General features: G+C 45.5%; 1 protein-coding gene across 3 annotated transcripts in view; it reads left to right on the top strand.

Moving 5' to 3' along the window:
• NECTIN1 (nectin cell adhesion molecule 1) overlaps nucleotides 1-20,222 on the top strand; it is a 437,281-nt gene that overhangs the window by 399,295 nt on the left and 17,764 nt on the right. The window contains exon 9 of one of the 3 annotated variants that reach the window (XM_075329186.1): nucleotides 16,999-17,108. The exons of 1 other annotated variant lie outside the window; for it this stretch is intronic. In XM_075329186.1, coding sequence (XP_075185301.1) covers nucleotides 16,999-17,108 — 110 coding nt within the window. Of the gene's footprint in view, nucleotides 1-16,998; nucleotides 17,178-20,222 lie in introns of all 3 variants that reach the window. One more of the 3 variants, XM_075329187.1, reaches the window with a different exon arrangement.

The raw sequence follows: 20,222 nt of genomic DNA, 5'->3' as shown, positions 1-20,222 counted from the left end.
ACCTCCCTCACTGCCCATGCCCGCGGCCAACGCCCCGACCGATCCGTTACTCCTGTCACCGGTAGCGGAGCCCGCAGCGTCTGAAGGAGAGAGCCCAGACCTGTGACCCCTGGGCCTTACCTTTTGTCACCGCCCTGGCACCCGTCCCGGCTTCCATCCCGACTGCGACGGAGATGACGACGGCCCCGGCAGTCCGCCCGGCCGCAGCGGAGGCGATCCTCGACCAGAGGCCAGCACCGCAAGTCCCATCAACCGCTCCCAGACCCCGGGCCTCGGCTGAGGCACGGCGGGGATGCAGCTGCCAGGAGGCAGAGCAGGCCATGTCACAGCGGGGTCCCTCATTATCGAAGGTACCGGTCGTAGCCGGCACGGAGGGACTCTGTCTGGGCCCATCCCCCTCACCACCTGAACTGGGGAATGCAGAAGGTGCTCCACACCGGGAGCGGCAGCAACGGCAGCTGTGCTGCGGGATTGCTGTTTAAAGATGAGGAAAAGAGCAGTTGTCCCCGTTGGGACCCTCAGCACTTTGAATGAACACAAATCAAACCGAGTTTTCATCTGATTGTTTACCGTGATTATCCCGGCCGTTGCCGGCAAGTTGTCCCCGGAGGGACCCTATGTGTTTACCGCCCACATGAGAAACTCCTCATGGACATGGCCGAGAACTTGCAGGCCACCCACGAACTTGTGGGTTTGTAAATAATGTTGTGGGATGGATACCGTTGCCGCCTCCGGAGAGGCTGATTTGGAGGAAAGTGATGGCCCAGGCTCACCACTACCATAACCGGTGGCGATCCTCCGGGGGTCAGGGGTTCCCCCCTTGGACGTGGGGTCCCCTGAAGTGACAGTCGGGTGCGAGTTATCGTACCCATTTCCGCTCGGGCAGCCTGAATCTGGACTGGGGTAAAGGGGTGCTGCCCACTTCTTAGGGGCAGCATCAGGGCTAGGTTGCTTGGATGGGAGAGCGGAAGACATCCATCTGTCCGTTATTAAAAATGTTTATGTGTGTTGTAATGTTTAAGAGGACCTAAAGTATGCTTATGTTTCATGTTTTACCATTTTCCAATGTTATTTATCTTTTTCAGTTTGAAAAATAAAACCGGTGATGGACGGGCAGCCCGCGGACGGTCTGCATTTTACCAAGGGGGAATGTGGTGCCCTGGACTAGCCAGGTAGCCACAGACAAAACACACACACACACCCACCCCCCAGACAGTTACATTAGTCAGACAAAAACCCTTGTTGCCTCCCTCCAGGGTCTGATGTCCACACCAGGTGGGGCGGAGCCAGGCGGTTGGCCCCACCCACCGAGGAGTTCACAGACCTGGAGGCGGGAAAGGCAGTAGATCAGTTCAGGAGGTGAAAGTGAGAGGTCACGTACTGCGAGTGTCTGTGTTGGAGCCCAGGCACTGACAGCAAGGTTGGCAGACGGTGGTGGCCGTCTGCAGGAGTGACGGATCTCTGCAGAACCGTAGGACCGGGGTAGGTCGGTGGCCCACCGGTACCGAATCGGGGACTGGTGTGAAGTTAAGCATACAGGCAGGGCCATCGGACCCCGACCAGGCTTGGAGCCGCCGTCAATAGTAAAATCCGAATGTGACAGGAACCTCCGGGGTTCCCTAACAACCAAGTCCCGATTGAAGGCAACCGCTCGCACCGTGAGGATATACAGCCACCGCCACAGGCTAGAGATCCAAGGGCCAGCGACTGCGGGCAAAATGGCTCCTCTGGCACCTATACACCGGGGAGCGGACTACCGTTGGGAAGCCATCAGAGTCAACACAGTACACAAAGGTGCAGGGAAAGACTGCCACCATCACCTGTCCTGGGAGAGACACTGCAGCCGGCTGCGGGACCCGTCCATCCAGCCGTTTGGTTTACCGGAGACTTTGTGCATCTGTTGCTGTGTGAGTACACCCGTGCCATCCGGCACTGCGCCGTGCTGTCCCTGCAACCCTGCACCTCACCAACCCTGCCTCCCCGTCACACCACCGGTCCCCGGGACCACCAACCCCTACCCACGGAGGGGGAGAACAAGATCCCAGCTGCTCCCTACCATTGCTCCCAGGATCCCCGTCACCAGCAGCGGTGGTGCCCATCTTCACCACAACCCGTGGGTGGTGTCACGGACTAAATCCCCAAACAAACCACCCCCTTTTCACTCACGGGCGAGAAGCGCCGCTCGAGTCCCCGGATTCGGCCCACCGCTCGAGCCACCGAGTAGCAGCAGCAGCGCCGGACCCGAGCGTTAGCGAGCGCAGCGCCCCGCCGCCCGCGACATAATCGATAAGTTATATAATCGATATTGGCCTACACTGCAGACTCTCAGCTTTAATTTTAGGGAGTTCACATCCTAATTGGAGTAAGAGTTTAGGCATTACAGCTCTTCAATATGCAGCTGCCAAGGAACTAACAGTAAGTGGACAACTATCTCAAAACCTCTTTAATGGCCTGCAGGTAAAAGGTCTGGAGCTGATTCCAGTTGTGGAATTTGCATTTGGAAGCTGTTGCTGTAAACCCACAACATGTAGTCAAAGGAGCTTTCAATGGAAGAGAAACAAATCATCACTATAGAAAAAGAAGAAGAAATCCATCAAAGATATGTTAGGAGTAGCCAAATCAATAGTTTGCTATATTCTGCAAGACAACAGAGGACTGGAGAGCTGGGAACCCAAAAAGGCCTGGACTTACATGTAAGACAACAGTGGTAGATCATTGCAGAATCCTTTCCATGGTAAAGAAAAACTCCTTTAACAACATCCATCCAAGTGTAGAACACTCTCAAGGAAGTGATTGTTTCAGCATGTACAGTACGTCTACCATAAGGAGATAACTTAAAGAGAACAAATACAGAGAGTTCACCCCAAGGTGCAAACCATTGATCAGCCTTAAAAATGGAAAGGGGAGATTAGACTTTGCAAAAATCAGAAACATTTAAAGAAGTGATCCTGTTCTAGAAATACATTCTAGAGACAGATGAAATTAAAATCAACCTGTACCAAAATGATGGGAAGAAGAAAGTCTGGAAAAGGTTTGGAACGGCTCATGATCCAAAGCACAGTACATCCTCTATAACACACGGTGGATGGCTGGGCATGCATGGCTCCAATGGCCCTGGGTCACCAGTGTTTATTGATTATGTGAGTGTGACTGAAGACAGAAGCAGCCGGATGAATTCTGAAGTGTACAGACATATACTCTGATTCAACCAAATGCACCAAGTTTTATTAGATAGCGCTTAACAGTACAGATGGACAATGACCCAAAACATATTGCAAAAGCAATCCAGGAGATTTACCCAGAAGTCGAATATTCTGCAATGGAATATTCTGTCAATTACCAGACCTCAACCCCATTGAGCTGCATTTCTCATGCTTAAGACAAAAGTTAAGTCAGGAAGGTTTGGCAGGAACTACAAACAAGAAACAAATGAAGTCAGCTGTAGTAAAGGCTGGTAATATATCACAAAAGAGGAAACCCAGGGATGGTGACGTCCATGGCTTCCAGACTTCAGGCAGCCATTATCTGCAAAGGATTCTCTACAAAGTATTAAAAAAGTACATTTTATTTATGGTAAAATACATTTTTCCAATTACTTTTGAGCCCCAGAAATGAGGAGGCTTGGTAGAAAAATGTTTGAACTTCTTAAACGTTTCACAGGATATTTTTGTTCAACCTCTTTTAAGCGCCATTCCAGTGTTTTTTTTCTATTTCCCGCTGGAGTGGCACTTTAAATCTAAGCTTTCTAACCCCTTGTTTTATACTACGCTTCTATCGTCACTATTCCAGTCGGTCTGCGGTGATTTGTGACCTTGTGGCAGCTCCAGTGTTTCATGGAGCACACTGGAAGTTACAAGTCAATTCAACTCTATGAGAGCCTCATTCTGGCCTTGTTCTGGCTCTCATAGAGTTGCATTGAGACCTTGTGACATAACTTCTGACTTTCGACCAAGCAGAAGTTACTGTCACAAGATGGTGCAACAGGACCAGAGCGATAGTGGTTAAATTTGAAATAGTGAGTGTTTGGCAGGGGGCTTAAATTCAAAGCACCACTTCGGTCCTGGAAAAAAAACACCGGAGTGGGGCTTTAATTAAGCCTGAAAGTCTAAACTTCAATTGCATCTGAGTTGTTTCCTTTTAAGTAAAATAAATAGTGGCCTACAGAGCCCAAATCACGAAGATTCGGTCACTGTCCAAATATTTCTTGACTTAACTGTACATTTTTACCACCTCTTGACATTAGTGCGGTCATTGATGCAATGTTTTGGACACGATAAGCATCATGCAGGCAAAGATTGTAACTCAGTCAGTAACTGATCCAATAGTCTACTGGCTAGGTGGCAAACTCAGCTGTCTGCCATCTTGATTCCTTCTTTCTCTCTTCCAGTAAAGTAGACTGCATTTTCCATGATGCAGATAGTTTGGGCAGGGGGCAGATTCTCACCCCACTGCACTTGCTGTGGTCAAAGTCTTATCTAAGGACAGAAGTGATAGATTAAGTCCTCCATATTGCAAAGTACAGTGCCTACAAGTAGTCTTCAACCCCCTGCAGATTTAGCAGGTTTGATAAGATGCAAATAAGTTAGAGCCTGCAAACTTCAAATAAGAGCAGGGTTTATTAACAGATGCATAAATCTTACAAACCAACACGTTATGTTGCTCAGTTAAATTTTAATAAATTTTCAACATAAAAGTGTGGGTCAATTATTATTTAACCCCTAGGTTTAATATTTTGTGGAATAACCCTTGTTTCCAATTACAGTTAATAATCGTCTTTTATAAGACCTGATCAGGCGGCACAGGTCTCTGGAGTTATCTTGGCCCACTCCTCCATGCAGATCTTCTCCAAGTTAGCTAGGTTCTTTGGGTGTCTCATGTGGACTTTAATCTTGAGCTCCTTCCACAAGTTTTCAATTGGGTTAAGGTCAGGAGACTGACTAGGCCACTGCAACACCTTGATTTTTTCCCTCTTGAACCAGGCCTTGGTTTTCTTGGCTGTGTGCTTTGGGTCGTTGTCTTGTTGGAAGATGAAATGACGACCCATCTTAAGATCCTTGATGGAGGAGCGGAGGTTCTTGGTCAAAATCTCCAGGTAGGCCGTGCTATCCATCTTCCCATGGATGCGGACCAGATGGCCAGGCCCCTTGGCTGAGAAACAGGCCCACAGCATGATGCTGCCACCACCATGCTTGACTGTAGGGATGGTATTCTTGGGGTCGTATGCAGTGCCATCCAGTCTCCAAACGTCACGTGTGTGGTTGGCACCAAAGATCTCGATCTTGGTCTCATCAGACCAGAGAACCTTGAACCAGTCTGTCTCAGAGTCCTCCAAGTGATCATGAGCAAACTGTAGACGAGCCTTGACATGACGCTTTGAAAGTAAAGGTACCTTACGGGCTTGTCTGGAACGGAGACCATTGCGGGGGAGTACGTTACTTATGGTATTGACTGAAACCAATGTCCCCACTGCCATGAGATCTTCCCGGAGCTCCTTCCTTGTTGTCCTTGGGTTAGCCTTGACTCTTCAGACAAGCCTGGCCTCAGCACGGGTGGAAACTTTCAAAGGCTGTCCAGGCCGTGGAAGGCTAATAGTAGTTCCATAAGCCTTCCACTTCCGGATGATGCTCCCAACAGTGGAGACAGGTAGGCCCAACTCCTTGGAAAGGGTTTTGTACCCCTTGCCAGCCTTGTGACCCTCCATGATCTTGTCTCTGATGGCCTTGGAATGCTCCTTTGTCTTTCCCATGTTGACCAAGTATGAGTGCTGTTCACAAGTTTGGCGAGGGTCTTAATTAGTCAGAAAAGGCTGGAAAAAGAGATAATTAATCCAAACATGTGAAGCTCATTGTTCTTTGTGCCTGAAATACTTCTTAATACTTTAGGGGAACCAAACAGAATTCTGGTGGTTTGAGGAGTTGAATAATAAATGACCCTCTGAATAAACTTTTCACAATTTTAAAAAAAAAAGAAATAACATTCTTTTTTGCTGCAGTGCATTTCACACTTCCAGGCTGATCTACAGTCCAAATGTCACAATGCCAAGTTAATTCCGAATGTGTAAACCTGCTAAATCTGCAGGGGGTTGAATACTACTTGTAGGCACTGTATGTCCTTTGTGATGCAGCTTTAGTCTGCCCTTCCTGCCTCCTGCTTGTAATGGGTTTCTCTGTCAGCTCTTAAAAGCAGGAGGCAGGAGAGATCAATGTGACATTACATCTCATAAATAGAAGTATTTGCAAACATGACTTACAGATAGCATAGACACATATCATAACTCAGATAAATTGTATAACTCTGCAGTTAATTGCTGTAGGGACTCACTTCCAATGGTACGATTATCCACAGCTGGAAATATATGTACAAAATATTTGCTTAAATTCTCAATAAGAAATTCTATGATATTATGTTATCTCATATTTTCTTATTCTTTAATACAGTATGTGCCCAAAGAGGTCAACTAAGTCTTGTCATCATGCCTCTTGCTATAAGACAAGTAGCTGCAAAAAAACCCCTCTCATTGCTTTGTCTGCAATAGGAGACACAAATGATAAACCCCTCAGCCTCCTGCCAGGTAAAAATGAGAGAGACGACGGAGATTAACCTGTGCTTTCTGGAAGACTTCTGGAAGACAGTTTCAGCAGTATGCATCAGATTCTGAATACTGACAGTACTGGGAGGTTATCTCCTATTCACTAATGAAGCTCGGAATGTGAAGAATGACAACATTACATGGCACTTCTCTAGTTTACTTCAAGATTTTATGTCCCTTTCAAGCCATACAATTATTATCAAATGTCAATCCACTATTCTCTATTGTTGTAGAATTTAAAGATATTAAAGGCAATGATCTTATTACAATGTACAAATATATGAGGGGACAGTACAGAGCTCTCTCTAATGATCTTTTTACACCTAGGCCTGCGGTGGAGACAAGGGGTCATTCAGTACGGTTAGAGGAAATCATAATCACAGACACAGATTCTTTTCTGTAAAAGGTGTGATAATGTTGATTCTTTCCTGTAAGAGCAGTGATAATGTTGATTCTTTCCTGTAAGAGCAGTGAGAATGTTGATTCTTTCCTGTAAGAGCAGTGAGAATGTTGATTCTTTACTGTAAGAGCAGTGATAATGTTGATTCTTTCCTGTAAGAGCAGTGATAATGTTGATTCTTTCCTGTAAAGAGCAGTGAGAATGCTGATTCTTTCCTGTAAGAGCAGTGAGAATGTTGATTCTTTACTGTAAGAGCAGTGATAATGTTGATTCTTTCCTGTAAGAGCAATGATAATGTTGATTCTTTCCTGTAAGAGCAGTGAGAATGTTGATTCTTTCCTGTAAGAGCAGTGAGAATGTTGATTCTTTTCTGTAAGAGCAGTGAGAATGTTGATTCTTTCCTGTAAGAGCAATGATAATGTTGATTCTTTCCTGTAAGAGCAGTGAGAATGCTGATTCTTTAGTGTAAGAGCAGTGAGAATGTTGATTCTTTACTGTAAGAGCAGTGAGACTATGGAACTCACTGCCACATGATGTTGTAATTGTTGATTCACTACAGAACTACAAGAAGGGCCTTGATGCCTTTCTTGAAGAATATATTATCAGTTATGTGCGTTAGATTCTGTCATGGGGTGTTGATCAAGGGAACTAGTCTGATTGCCATATGTGGCGTCAGAAAGGCATTTTTTCCATTAATATTAGGCAATTAGCATTTGCTCCATGGTTTTTTGCTTTCCTCTAGATCAGCATGTTAGGCTATGGGTTGGACATACACTATGTCTATCTTCAACCTTGAAACTATGGAACTATGACAGTCTAATGTAAATTGTGGCTTACAGACAAGCAAAAGAAGCCTGTTAGTCATGTTAAAGGGAATCTGTCACCAGGTGTTTTGCTATTTAATCTGAGAGCAGCAGAATATAGGGCATGCAAGACTGATTTCAGTGATGTGTCACTTAATAAAGTGTTTTATCAGTATAAGATTATTACTGCTATACTAGGTCTCACATGCAAGCCTTTCAGGCTTTTGGCTATGCATAGTGTACACAGGAAGCTGTCAATCAGTGGAGTGGACGGGGCTATACACAGCTCAGTATTATGAGCACTCCTACATCTACAACAGAGAAAACAGGGATTCTATCAAAACTGCACCCGGCAGTTCTGTAAGTGACACATAACTGGCATTAGGGTCTCTGCCCCTACATCATGATGCTCTCAGATTACATAGTAAAAACCTGCTGACAGATTCCCTTTAATTTCAGTTAGCTCTGGCTTAAAATGCCAGACTAGATACATTCCTCCCATAGCTTATTTTTATATACACACATTTCTTCAGCATTTGATTAGAACAGTAACACTATTCATTTTCCAAGTAAGCTTTCCAAAATGTAAACACTTTCCTATGAAAACATGAAGCTGAAGTTCCACAATAACTGTGAATAGTTAGCATGTCTAATCCTTGCTGAGATTATATATTCTGTGTGTGTATATATATATATATATATATATATATATATATATATATATATATATATATATACATATATATATATATATACATACTAGAGGGTGGCCCGATTCTAACGCATCGGGTATTCTAGAATTTACGTATTGTGTAGTTAATGTATGATTTTTGTTGTGTATATATATATATATATATATATATATATATATATATATATATATATATATATATATTAAATAGATGTTGTTGTGTGTAGTTACCAAGTGTTTGTGTAGGGCGCTGTAAATGTTCTGGGTGTTGTCTGGGTGTGGGGGTGTGTGAGAGCGGTGTTGTTTGTGGGTTGCGTTGTGTGTGTTGCGTTGTTTGTGGAGCGCTGTGTGTCTGCAGTGTTGTCTGTGTGTGGTGCTGTGTGTGTTGCGCGGTTTGTGTGGGTGTGGTTGTGGGGTGCGTGTGTGTGTTTTGGGGGAGATATGTTTTGTGCAATGTGTGTGTGTTGCGCGGTATGTGTGTATATTTGTGTGTGCCGCGGTGTTTGTGTGTTGGTTGTTGTGTGTGTGCGACGTTGTCTGTGTGTGTGGGTGTCTGTGTAGGGCGGTGTTTGTGGTTCCCAGTGTGTGTGTGGTGTGTTGTGCTGTGCGCGTGTTGCAGTGTGTGTGTGTTTTGGGGGGAGGTATGCACCCCCATCGTGCTCCATCCCCCATGCTGCGCACACCCCATCATGCTCCTTCCCCCATGCTGTGCATCCCCCATCGTGCTCCATCACCCATGCTGCGCACCCCCCATCGTTCTCCATCACCCATGCTGCGCACCCCCCATCGTGCTTCATCCCCCATGCTGCGCACCCTTCATCGTGTTCCATCCCCCATGCTGCGCACCCCCCCCATCGTGCTTCATCCCCCATGCTGCGCACCCCCCATCGTGCTCCATCCCCCATCGTGCTCCATCCCCCATGCTGCGCACCCCCCATCGTGCTCAATCCCCCATGCTGCGCACCCCCCATCGTGCTCCATCCCCCATGCTGCGCACCCCTCATCGTGCTCCATCACCCATGCTGCGCACCCCCCATCGTTCTCCATCACCCATGCTGCGCACCCCCCATCGTGCTTCATCCCCCATGCTGCGCACCCTTAATCGTGTTCCATCCCCCATGCTGCGCACCCCCCCATCGTGCTTCATCCCCCATGCTGCGCACCCCCCATCGTGCTTCATCCCCCATCGTGCTCCATCCCCCATGCTGCGCACCCCCCATCGTGCTCAATCCCCCATGCTGCGCACCCCCCATCGTGCTCCATCCCCCATGCTGCGCACCCCTCATCGTGCTCCATCCCCCATGCTGCGCACCCCCCATCATGCTCCATCCCCCATGCTGCACACCCCCCATCGTGCTCCATCCCCCATGCTGCGCATCCCCCATCGTGCTCCATCTCCCATGCTGCGCACCCCCCATCGTGCTCCATACCCCATGCTATAATAGTCCTCCTATTATACTCAGAGAGGAATATAATAGGAGGACTATAATAGGAGGAGTAGTCCTGAAGAAAGAGGAGTATAATGGGAGGAGTAGTCCTCGGGAAAGAGGAGTATAATGGGAGGAGTAGTCCTGGGGAAAGAGGAGTATAATGGGAGGAGTAGTCCTGGGGAAAGAGGAGTATAATGGGAGGAGTAGTCCTGGGGAAAGAGGAGTATAATGGGAGGAGTAGTCCTGGGGAAAGAGGAGTATAATAGGAGGAGTAGTTTTGGGGGGGAGGTGTATAGGTGCCCAACGTGTGCCGGGGCAGGACCGAACGGGCTAACGTGTGCCGGGGGCGGGGCTGAGCGGGCCAACGTGTGCCGGGGACAGGGCCGAGCGGGCCACCGGGGGCGGGGCCGAGCGGGCCAACATGTGCTGGGGGCAGGACCAAGCGGGCCAACGTGTGCCGGGGGCGGGGCTGAGCGGGCAAACGTGTGACGGGGCGGGGCCGAGCGGGCGAGGTGTCAGCGTATGCCGGCTCCCTGCACATGTGTATCGGGAGCCGGGGTACGCTGGTAACCATGATACACATCGGGTAACTAAGGGAAGCGCTTCCTATAGTTACCTGATATGTATCATGGTTACCAGCGTACACCGGCTTCGTCATGATCCCAGCATCGCAAGGTTATGTCTGGGCTGGGTTGCCGGTGTGGACTCCTGGGAGTGCACTGCAGCAGTCACCTGGGAGTCGGGGCTTCGTTTGAATTCGGGAGAAGGGGCGTGGCCGAGCGGGCGATGCGTGCGGAGGGCCGGGGCGAGCGTCCAATCCATGGGGGGGCGGGGCCAGGCCGAGGCGAGCGACCAATCCGTGTGGGGGGGGGGAGGCCAGGCCGAGCCCAGCGGCCAATCCAACGGTTGTCACTGTAACGACACAATTTTGGAGCAAGACAGACAGACAGAATAAGGCAATTATATATATAGATATATATACATATACACAGTTGCAACTGTTGAAACCAGAGGTTTGCATACACTATTTAAAAAGGCACATCTGCAGGTTTTTCTCACTATCTGACATGAAATCAGAATAAACCTTTCCCTTTTTAGGTCAATTAGGAACCAAAAATATTTATATTTGCCAAATGCCAGAGTAATGAGAGAAAAAGAAGGTTTTAAGGCATTTTTATTACTTTCTGTAAAGTCAAAAGTTTACATACACTTCATTAGTATTTGGTACCATTGCCCTTAGGCCCGTTTCACACGTCAGTGAAAAACACTGACGTTTTTCACTGGCGTGTAAAACACGCACATATCCCTCCGTGTGCTGTGAATTACGGCACACGTGGGTTGTCTAAGTGCAATCCGGGCTCCGTTCTCCGTGGCCCGTGATTGCACTTAGAGATTAACTCACCTGTGCGCGCTCCCGCTCTCCATGGTGCTGATCGCTCCCGCGGTGCAGCATCCGGCCGGCGCTGACCCCTGCAGCAGCTGCTTCCGGGTTGGCTGTGTCGTGCATCATGAATATGCGCGACAGTAATGAGCCGGCTCAGAAGCAGCAGGCTGCGCGGGCTGCAGAGGACATCGCTGGAGCCGGGTGAGTAAAAATGATTTTTATTTTAAAAGCATGTTTTTTTCTGGCACGTGTTTCACGGATCATACCACTGCGTGGTCCGTGGAACATCAGTGATGCCAGAAAAAAATGGACATGTCTCCGTGCAGCAATCACGGACACGCGTGTACGCCGCACGGAGACATGGTCAGTGAAAAAACACTGATGTGTGAGCAGACCCATTCATTATAATGGGTCTGCGTATGTCAGTGATTCTGGTACGTTTAAAAAAAAGCACAAACGTTCCAGAATCACTGACGTGTGAAAGGGGCCTTAAACTGTATGACTTGGGTGAAACGTTTTGGATCTCGTTCCACAGACTTCTCACAATAGTTGATAGGAATTTACAATGTACAGTAGTCAGTGTACAGCTTGTATACCAGTGTAAATTTGGTGCCCTCTAAATAACTCAACACACAGCCATTAGTGTCTAAATAACTGACAACAAACGTGAGTACATCCCTAAGTGAAAATGGCCAAATTCTGCCCAAAGTGTCAATATTTTGTGTGGCCACCATTATTTTCAAGCACTGCCTTAACTCCATTGGGCATAGAGTTCACTAGAGCTTCACAGGAGCTGCTGAATCCTCATCCATCCTCTATGACAACATCATGGAGCTGGTGAATGTTAGAGACCTTGCGCTCCTCCACTTTCCATTTGAGGATGCTCCATAGATGCTCAAAAGGGTTTGGGTCTAGCACCTTTACCTTCAGCTTCTTTACAAGCTGGTGGTTGTCCTGGAGGTGAGTTTGGGGTCTTTACCATGTTGCAATACTTCCCTGAAGCCAAGTTTCCAAAGGGAGGGGATCATGTTCTGCTTCAGTATATCACAGTACAAGTTAGCATTTATGGTTCTCTCAATGAACTGGCGCTCCCCACAGCTGGCAGCACTCATACAGCCCCAAACATGACACTTCCACCACCATGCTTGACTGTAGGCAGTACACATTTGTCTTTGTCCTCCTCACCAGGTTTCTGCCACACATGTGTTACACCATCTAAACCAAATAAGTTTATCTTGGTCTCATCAGACCACAGGACATGGTTCCAGTGCAAAAGCTGAAATTACAGCTCCTAACCTGAGATCCATACTATACTCAAAATCTCACCTACAGTGCCTTAAAAATGTTTTCGCATTCCATGAACTTTCCACATTTTTTCACATTACAGCCACAGGATTTTATATGATATGCCAACATAAAGTACCAAGTATTTGTGAAGTGAAAAGGAAACGATCCATGGTTTTCTAAATATTCTAAAAATTACTGCTGAAACTTTTTGGGGGCTTTGTCTCTACCAGCTTTGCACATCTAGGACAGTTGTTTTCAAGTCTTGCCACATATTCTCAATAGACATTAGATCCGGACTGTCACTGTAGTCTCATCTGACCAGAGCATCTTCTTTCACATGTTAGTGGTGTCTCCTTTGCTATATGTGGTGGAAAACTATCACTGCACATCACCCTGAAAACAACATCTCAACTGTCTCACATAGTGGTGCTAGTAGCATCATGCTGTGGGGAGGCTTTACTTCAGCAGAGGCAGGGAAGCTGATCATAGGTGATGGGAAGATGGATGGAGCTAAATGCAAGGTAATCCTGGAGGAAAACCTGTTAGAGGCTGCAAAAGACTTGACATTCCAGCAGGACAATGACCCTAAATATTCTGCCACAGCTACAATGGATGGTTTAGGTAACAGCATATTATGTATGTGAATGGCCCAGTCACAGTCCAGACCTAAATCCCTTTGAGAATCTGTGACAAGAATTGAAAATTACTGATCACAGATGTCTCTCCATCTAAACTCACTGAAGTAGAGCTGCTATGCAAAGAAGAATGGGCAAAAAATGTAACCTCTAGATATGCAAAACTGGTAGACACAGAACCCAAAAGACTTGAAACAGATAATTGTGCAAAAGTTGGTCCTACAAAGTATTGACTTTGGGTTGAATACAAACGCACATCACAATTTTCAGATTTATTTTTTAACATATTTAGAAAATCATATATCATTGTCTTAATACTTCACAGATACTTGATGCTTAGTGTTAGTATACCACATAAAATCCCAATAAAATATAAATTTAAGCATGTAGGTGCAATGTGAAAAAAATGTGGAAAGTTGCTAGGGTGTGAATACTATTTCAAGCCATAGCACATGATCCTCACTCATCAGGGAAACGAGGGTTGTCTTCTCGTTGGCCACTTTTGTAGCTTTACTGCACACTGTAAAGTCTGAACACGTGGTGAGTAATTTACTATTTAGGTCACTGGAGATGTGATGACAATCATTGGAAGGACATTATAAATGAACAACAAACCTAAAAATAATGACCTTTTAAACCATCATTATTATAGAAATATAGCAAACACAGGGCAGGAATTAATCTGCTGACCATTTCCATCATAGTTTGGTGGCCCATTCAAAGTGTAGGCACCAGGTTCCTGGTTTTATGTCATCTGTTATATTGATTCTACTCCCAGACCACATATTGCTGGATGACATAGCAAACCAGGAACCTTAAAAGAAAAAAGTCACTCAGGGATACAAAAATAAACAGTTGTTTACTAAATGACTGGCTAGAACATATGTAGAGTAGGTAGCTGGTGTAGGTAAACTTGGTGTATACATCTTCTGTATAATACAGAATTTCATACTTTATGGTTGCAGGTGGTGGCACATATCTCGTGAAGAACATTGCATTGGTGCCTCTTCTGCAGCTCACTCTCTTAAGCGGGCTTTACACGAGATGATAGACTGTGCGATATGTCGTCGGGGTCACGGTTTTCGTGACGCACATCCGGCATACCGCACGACGTCGTCTCGTGGACAACTCCTAGCGACGCAGTATCACTCACAAATCGGGAGTCGTGTACTCATCGCTAGGTTTGATATAATTGTTTAATTAACATGGCGGCGGTTGTTCATCGTTTTCGTGGCATCACACGTTGCTCCGTGTGACACCACGGGAACGATGAACAACAGCTTTACCTGCCTCCCGCGGCACCCGACGGCTTAATGGAAGGAAGGAGGTGGGCGGGATGTTTACATCCCGCTCATCTCCGCCGCTCCGCTTCTATTGGCCGCCTGCCGTGTGACGTCGCTGTGACGCCGAACGTCCCGCCCACTCCAGGAAGTGGACGTTCGTCGCCCACAGCGAGGTCGTCTGGAAGGTAAGTAAGTGTGACGGGGGTTAAACGAGTTTGTGCGCCATGGGCAACTAATTGCCTGTGACGTAAAAACGACGGGGGCGGGTACGATCGATTGTGCTATCGCACAATCTATCGTCTCGTGTAAAGCAGGCTTTAGAGTACATGTGCCCCACCCTGTAAGGCCTGGTATTTGTTCACCAATGCTCCCAGCTCTGGCGTACATGTCAGCCTTACTCCCTCTAATGTACTCTGCCATCTTGGATTCCCACTACCTATGGTTGCCTCCATAAGATTTAAAACTCTGTACTTCAGAAGTTGAACTTTTCAGTATACTATCTCTCTATCTAACCCTTAAGGTAGCCCTCCATGCCGATTGTTTTCCATTCTCTCTGCCCACACCAGAACGATGGTCTGGCAATGTCACATTTATCCTTCCCTACTTACTAACTCTAACTGATTAAACCCAGGAACTACCGTAATATTCCTCTTGCAACTCCTTCCACCGTCTGGGCTAGTCAGCTGCTAAACCTTTATTTTTTAGCTGCCAAATCTCAACAGTCCAGAACAAGGAGATCTTACTAAATCAAACCTCAACATAGTGGGGTAACAATGGCAATCGAAGAGGGTGCAACCAGGCCCATAAACGGCAGCACCGTTTTCAGCTGATTTGCTCTGCAGAGAGTCATTAGCTCTCTGCACTGCAATAGCTATACAGGTCGCCGGCCAATTAGAGGCTGGCAGCTGACGTCAACAAGCAGTGTGTGAGTGGCGCATGGCGTCACTGCCATTTGCCGCCTGTCCTCATGCGCTGGCTTTACAGAAGGAAGAGGATGCTGTTCTGGAAGCGATGACAAGAATAATTTGGTTTATTTTTAATTTGTGCTGGAGAAGAGTCAGGCTAGGTAACATTGTTACAGCTAGGGTCCAACATAAAGGACATTATTTAAGGACCCAGAATGGAGGACGTTATTAGAGGAAAAGCCCAGGGCAGTGTATATTATTACAGGAATGTGCTCAGCTTGGGGGACATTATAACAGAAAAGGGCTCAGGATTGGGGACATTATTTCAGGAAGGAGTCAGAATGTGGAATATTATTATACGAAGGGACCAGACTGTTGAACATTATTTCAGGAAAGGGCTCAGGATGGGAGACATTATTGCAGGAAGGGGCCAGAATGTTGGACAAAATTACAAGAAGTGGCCAGGATGGGGAACATTATAACCGCTAGGGCCCTGGATGGGGGACATTATTACATCAAGAACCCAGGACAGGAAACATTATTACAGAAAGGGGCCAAAGTAGAGGACATTTTTAAAGGAGAAAGCCCGGAATGGGGGACATTATTACAACTGGTGCCCAGGATGGGGACATTATTACAGCAAAGACCTACAATGGACACATTCTTATTGGAAGGACCTAGTATGGGAGACATTATTACAGGAAGAAGCCCAGGATGGATGACTTCATTACTGCAAGGGCCCACGATGGGGGATGTTATTAAAACATGGAGGAGATTATTACAGGTGACCATGCTTCTCACCAACATGGTGGTAGGGGCCCTGGTCCAAATTTTGCATTGGGATCCGAAGGATTTGAGTTACAGCACTGCATCAACATATCGAAAATTCCAGTTTAAGAGTCTTCAGGAGAAGTCAGAAAACACCGAAGATTTCTTTATAATACTCATTTCTCAGATTGAATTCTAAAAATAGACAAAATAGGACAAAGAAAAAAATGAAATTAAGGAGGAATTCCTATAGAGAAAAACCTGAAGGATTTATACAGTATAAGAATTAGAAAAAAATGTTATAAAATATTGAACGGTTTACTAACTTGGTGATGGCAAAATGGATAGTTCTGATGATATAGTCCCACAAGCATTTTTCACTGTTTTGCTTAGATTGTTATATTGCATTATTCATGCCTGTTTACAGTAAACAGTGGGATAAATAGAAATGTGGTTTTAATTAACTTTGATTTTTTTACAGCAGGAATGAAGCGGCAGATCACAGGTGTATGGGCTTTATATGCCGTTTTATTGCAACTCTGAAACAATAAAACAGCTACTTTTGCAAATAACATGAATATGAACATTGCCTATACGGTCAGGACTCGGATGGTTTACCGCTGTGTACAATATTTGTGTTACATTATTTTTCCTGCATTTGTTTTCTCTGTTTTCTTTTATTCTTCTTCCCTTCACCCTTACACCTTCTCTCTCCCCGTTCCTGCCTTGTGCACCGTTCCTTGCCTTCCTTGCCCCTTTCCTTCTCCTTGCAACTGAACTTTACTAGTCCCACTGTCTCACTTTCTGGTGCTCTGATCTGCAGAGTTCTGGTCCCCCGGACATAGATGTCCAGTATGCTGAGCTGGATACATCTGTCCTGGCGTCACCTCCCACCCCCGGGAGCTCCATCAACGCCAGCGGAGACCTTGTCGAGTATGCAACTATCCAGCCTCACTTACGCTAAAGCATGCAACCTAGCCTTTCCCTCAGCCTGGCCTCAAGGTACTCTGTTCCCTGTGCTCCTCATCAAACAGTATCGATCAGCACATCATTGTGACACCATCTTTACCGCTTTTTCCGACTTATCCACAACCCTGTCCAGTTTGTTTCCCTGCACCTCCGAATCATCCTGCATGCTACAACCTACACGCATGTCTCCTTCTTAGCATGACTTAAATAATGTTTTAATTACTTTTAGTTAGAAGTAGTTTAGACCATTAGTGGCATTCTGCAATTATTTCTGAAAGGGGTATTCCCAAAATCACAATGTGGTCTTATAATAACGTACACAAATCCGTATTAATTTGCACCAATATGACCTATTTTGAAATCTGCCCTGTTTTAAACTCCCTTATAGCCTCTATTTACCCTTCAGTTGCCATTGGAAATATCCTATAATTCCACAGACTCTTGTTGATCATTCACAATGTAGTCTCATCTGTCATCCTGCTAGTATAACTATGCTGTGTATTGAATGGAGCTTCTATTGTGAGGAACGATATCACAGAAAGGGGCAACATCTACCCTATTACAGTGCAGAGCTCATACCAGCCTGTGTGTAGGTAATTAAGAGGTGATAAACTACAGGATGGGGCTTATTTATAGAGGGGCTGAGAGGATATTTTACATGATAGTGATGTGTGAAGAGGGCTGAGAGGAGAGATATACTGCAGGATGAGTCTGAAAGGAGAGATATACTACAGGATGAGGCTGAGAGGAGAGATATACTGCAGGATGAGGCTGAGAGGAGAGATATACTGCAGGATGAGGCTGAGAGGAGAGATATACCAGGCTGTGTATAGCAGGGCTGAGAGGATATACTACAAGATAGGGGCAAAGATTAGTTAAACAGTTCTTCTTGCCTACTGCCGAGAGACCAGTGATGTGAAACTGAAAAAGCTGGTCTATTGATGCACATGACAGATAATTATCTACTGACATATGCATTAATAGACTTCTATTTGCAGTTTCAGAAAACTGACCTATCAACAGCAAACAAACACAAATTTGTACTGCCATTGTGGATGACTGCAGGAGAATTGAGCTCTGCTAGAAACTAGCTAAGGCCTCTTTCACACGTCCATGTCTCCGGTATGTGTTTGGTCCGTTTCCTCACGTACCGGAGACACGGGCACACGTAGACCCATTAAAATCAATGGGCCTGCGCTCACGTGCATGTTCTGCCATGGACCGTGTGTCCGTGTGGAGAATATGTGTGCCCGTGTGCTCCACACGTAGACATGTCCTGTTTTCTCAGGCATCACGGGTGTCATACGGAATGCAAATGGACCACACGGAGGTGTTCCGTGTGACACACACTGGAGAAAACACACGTGTCTGAGAAAAAAAGAACAAAACTTTACTCACCTTCTCCAGCCCTCCTGTCTCTGCCGCTGCTGTCACTTGCTTCTGACCGCCGCTCATTATGCTCACTGCATATTCACTTCACTGCGGCAGCATGGAGTCGGCAGGACCGGAGACCGAAGATCAGCACCACAGACAGCGAAGCCAGGGACAGGTGAGCAGGAAGTTCCCGTTCTCCGTGTGTTATCATGGATAACACACGGAGAACACACGTGTGCCATAAACACGGCACATGGAGGGCAATTCGCACCTTTGACACGTCCGTGAAAAACGTTCATGATTTTCACGGACATGTGAAAGAGGCCTAAGGCTGTGTTCACATGTAGCTTTTTTTGGCAGTTTTCTGCAGGAAAAACCTTCTCTCTTGGCAGTAAAGCTGCTTAAAGAAGCAGGCTTTGCTGCATTTTTGTAGCATTTGTTTAAAGAGATTATGTCTCATTTGTCTACAGCACAAGTTTAATAAACATCTATGGTGAAAAACACTGCAAAGATGCTGAAATAATTGACATGCTGGAGTTTTAAAAAATTCAGCAGTTTTCCAATTCAGTCAGGAAAAAAAAGCAATTGTGTTTATATTTCGGAAATCTCATAGCTTTTTCTGATACTGTAAATAGCAATTTTTTATTTGCATAAAAAACACAGCAAAAAAATGCTGCAAAAACGCAACATGTGAACATAGCCTAATGATGTAAAACCACAATGGTAGTTCTATTGTAGATGGCAGAGGAAAAAATCTGTCAGGCACATGCCTGTGAAGGGGCAAACAAAGCACAAAATTAGAAGGTAAATTCTCCACTTAGATTAGCTTGATAATAACTCAAAGCGGTGTAGCTAGTCAAGAGCACACTGGATTAGGGGGAGGGGAGTGCAGCACTGAGGAGAAGCAAGAGCTGATGGGAAAGGTAGTTTTCGCCAACAAGAATAGGAAAGTCCATTCTGGTATGAGACCCAGAATGCACAGAAAAGCAGATAAAGCTGAAAAAAAGACACAACGGTACAAAAAAATAATTTTTATGTTGAGTTTACTCTGAATAATAACAGTAAGTATGAAATTACTGTGCTTTTTGAAAAATATTGCGATTGTGGGAATAACCCTTTAACTGTGGGTTTCGAATGATGTTTCATTTAAGGGGTATTCAGAAGACTACATGATGATTATTATGTACACATATTGCATATAGCCATAGTCAGAAATCTGCACCCACAGCAGGCTTCTCTGCAGTCCTGTGAATGGTAAATACCAGATTAGAGAGATAATTTACAACCTGTCAAATGAGGTTATAAACTAAACTACAAATGATGGTTATACACAATAGTTCTCCAGTTAATACCTACAATGCTTTGTGTTATAGAACAATTTTTTTACCTCTGTATTTATGATGATCGGATTCATATCAGTACATAAGCGATATATACTAATGTTTGTATATTAGTAAAGCTCTAAACTTAATTTTTCACCATTGTAATTCTTATTTTACAAATTATTCAAATTCTCTGACCATTTTTGGCTTTTCCACACTGTGTGCACAATTATTAGACAAGTGAGTATTTTATCAGGATTTTTATGCAGATTTTTCAACTCCAAGCTGTATAACCTGAAATGTTTATTCGATGAAGCAGATCAGGTGATGTGTATTTAGATAATGAAGGGCTGAGGATATCAACTCCCTTTATAAGGGATGT

The sequence above is a fragment of the Anomaloglossus baeobatrachus genome, chromosome 11, assembly GCF_048569485.1.
Source record: "Anomaloglossus baeobatrachus isolate aAnoBae1 chromosome 11, aAnoBae1.hap1, whole genome shotgun sequence".
Classification (NCBI taxonomy): domain Eukaryota; kingdom Metazoa; phylum Chordata; class Amphibia; order Anura; family Aromobatidae; genus Anomaloglossus; species Anomaloglossus baeobatrachus.
Note: the sequence above shows the minus strand (reverse complement) of the source record. Positions and strands in the feature narration are given on the sequence as shown.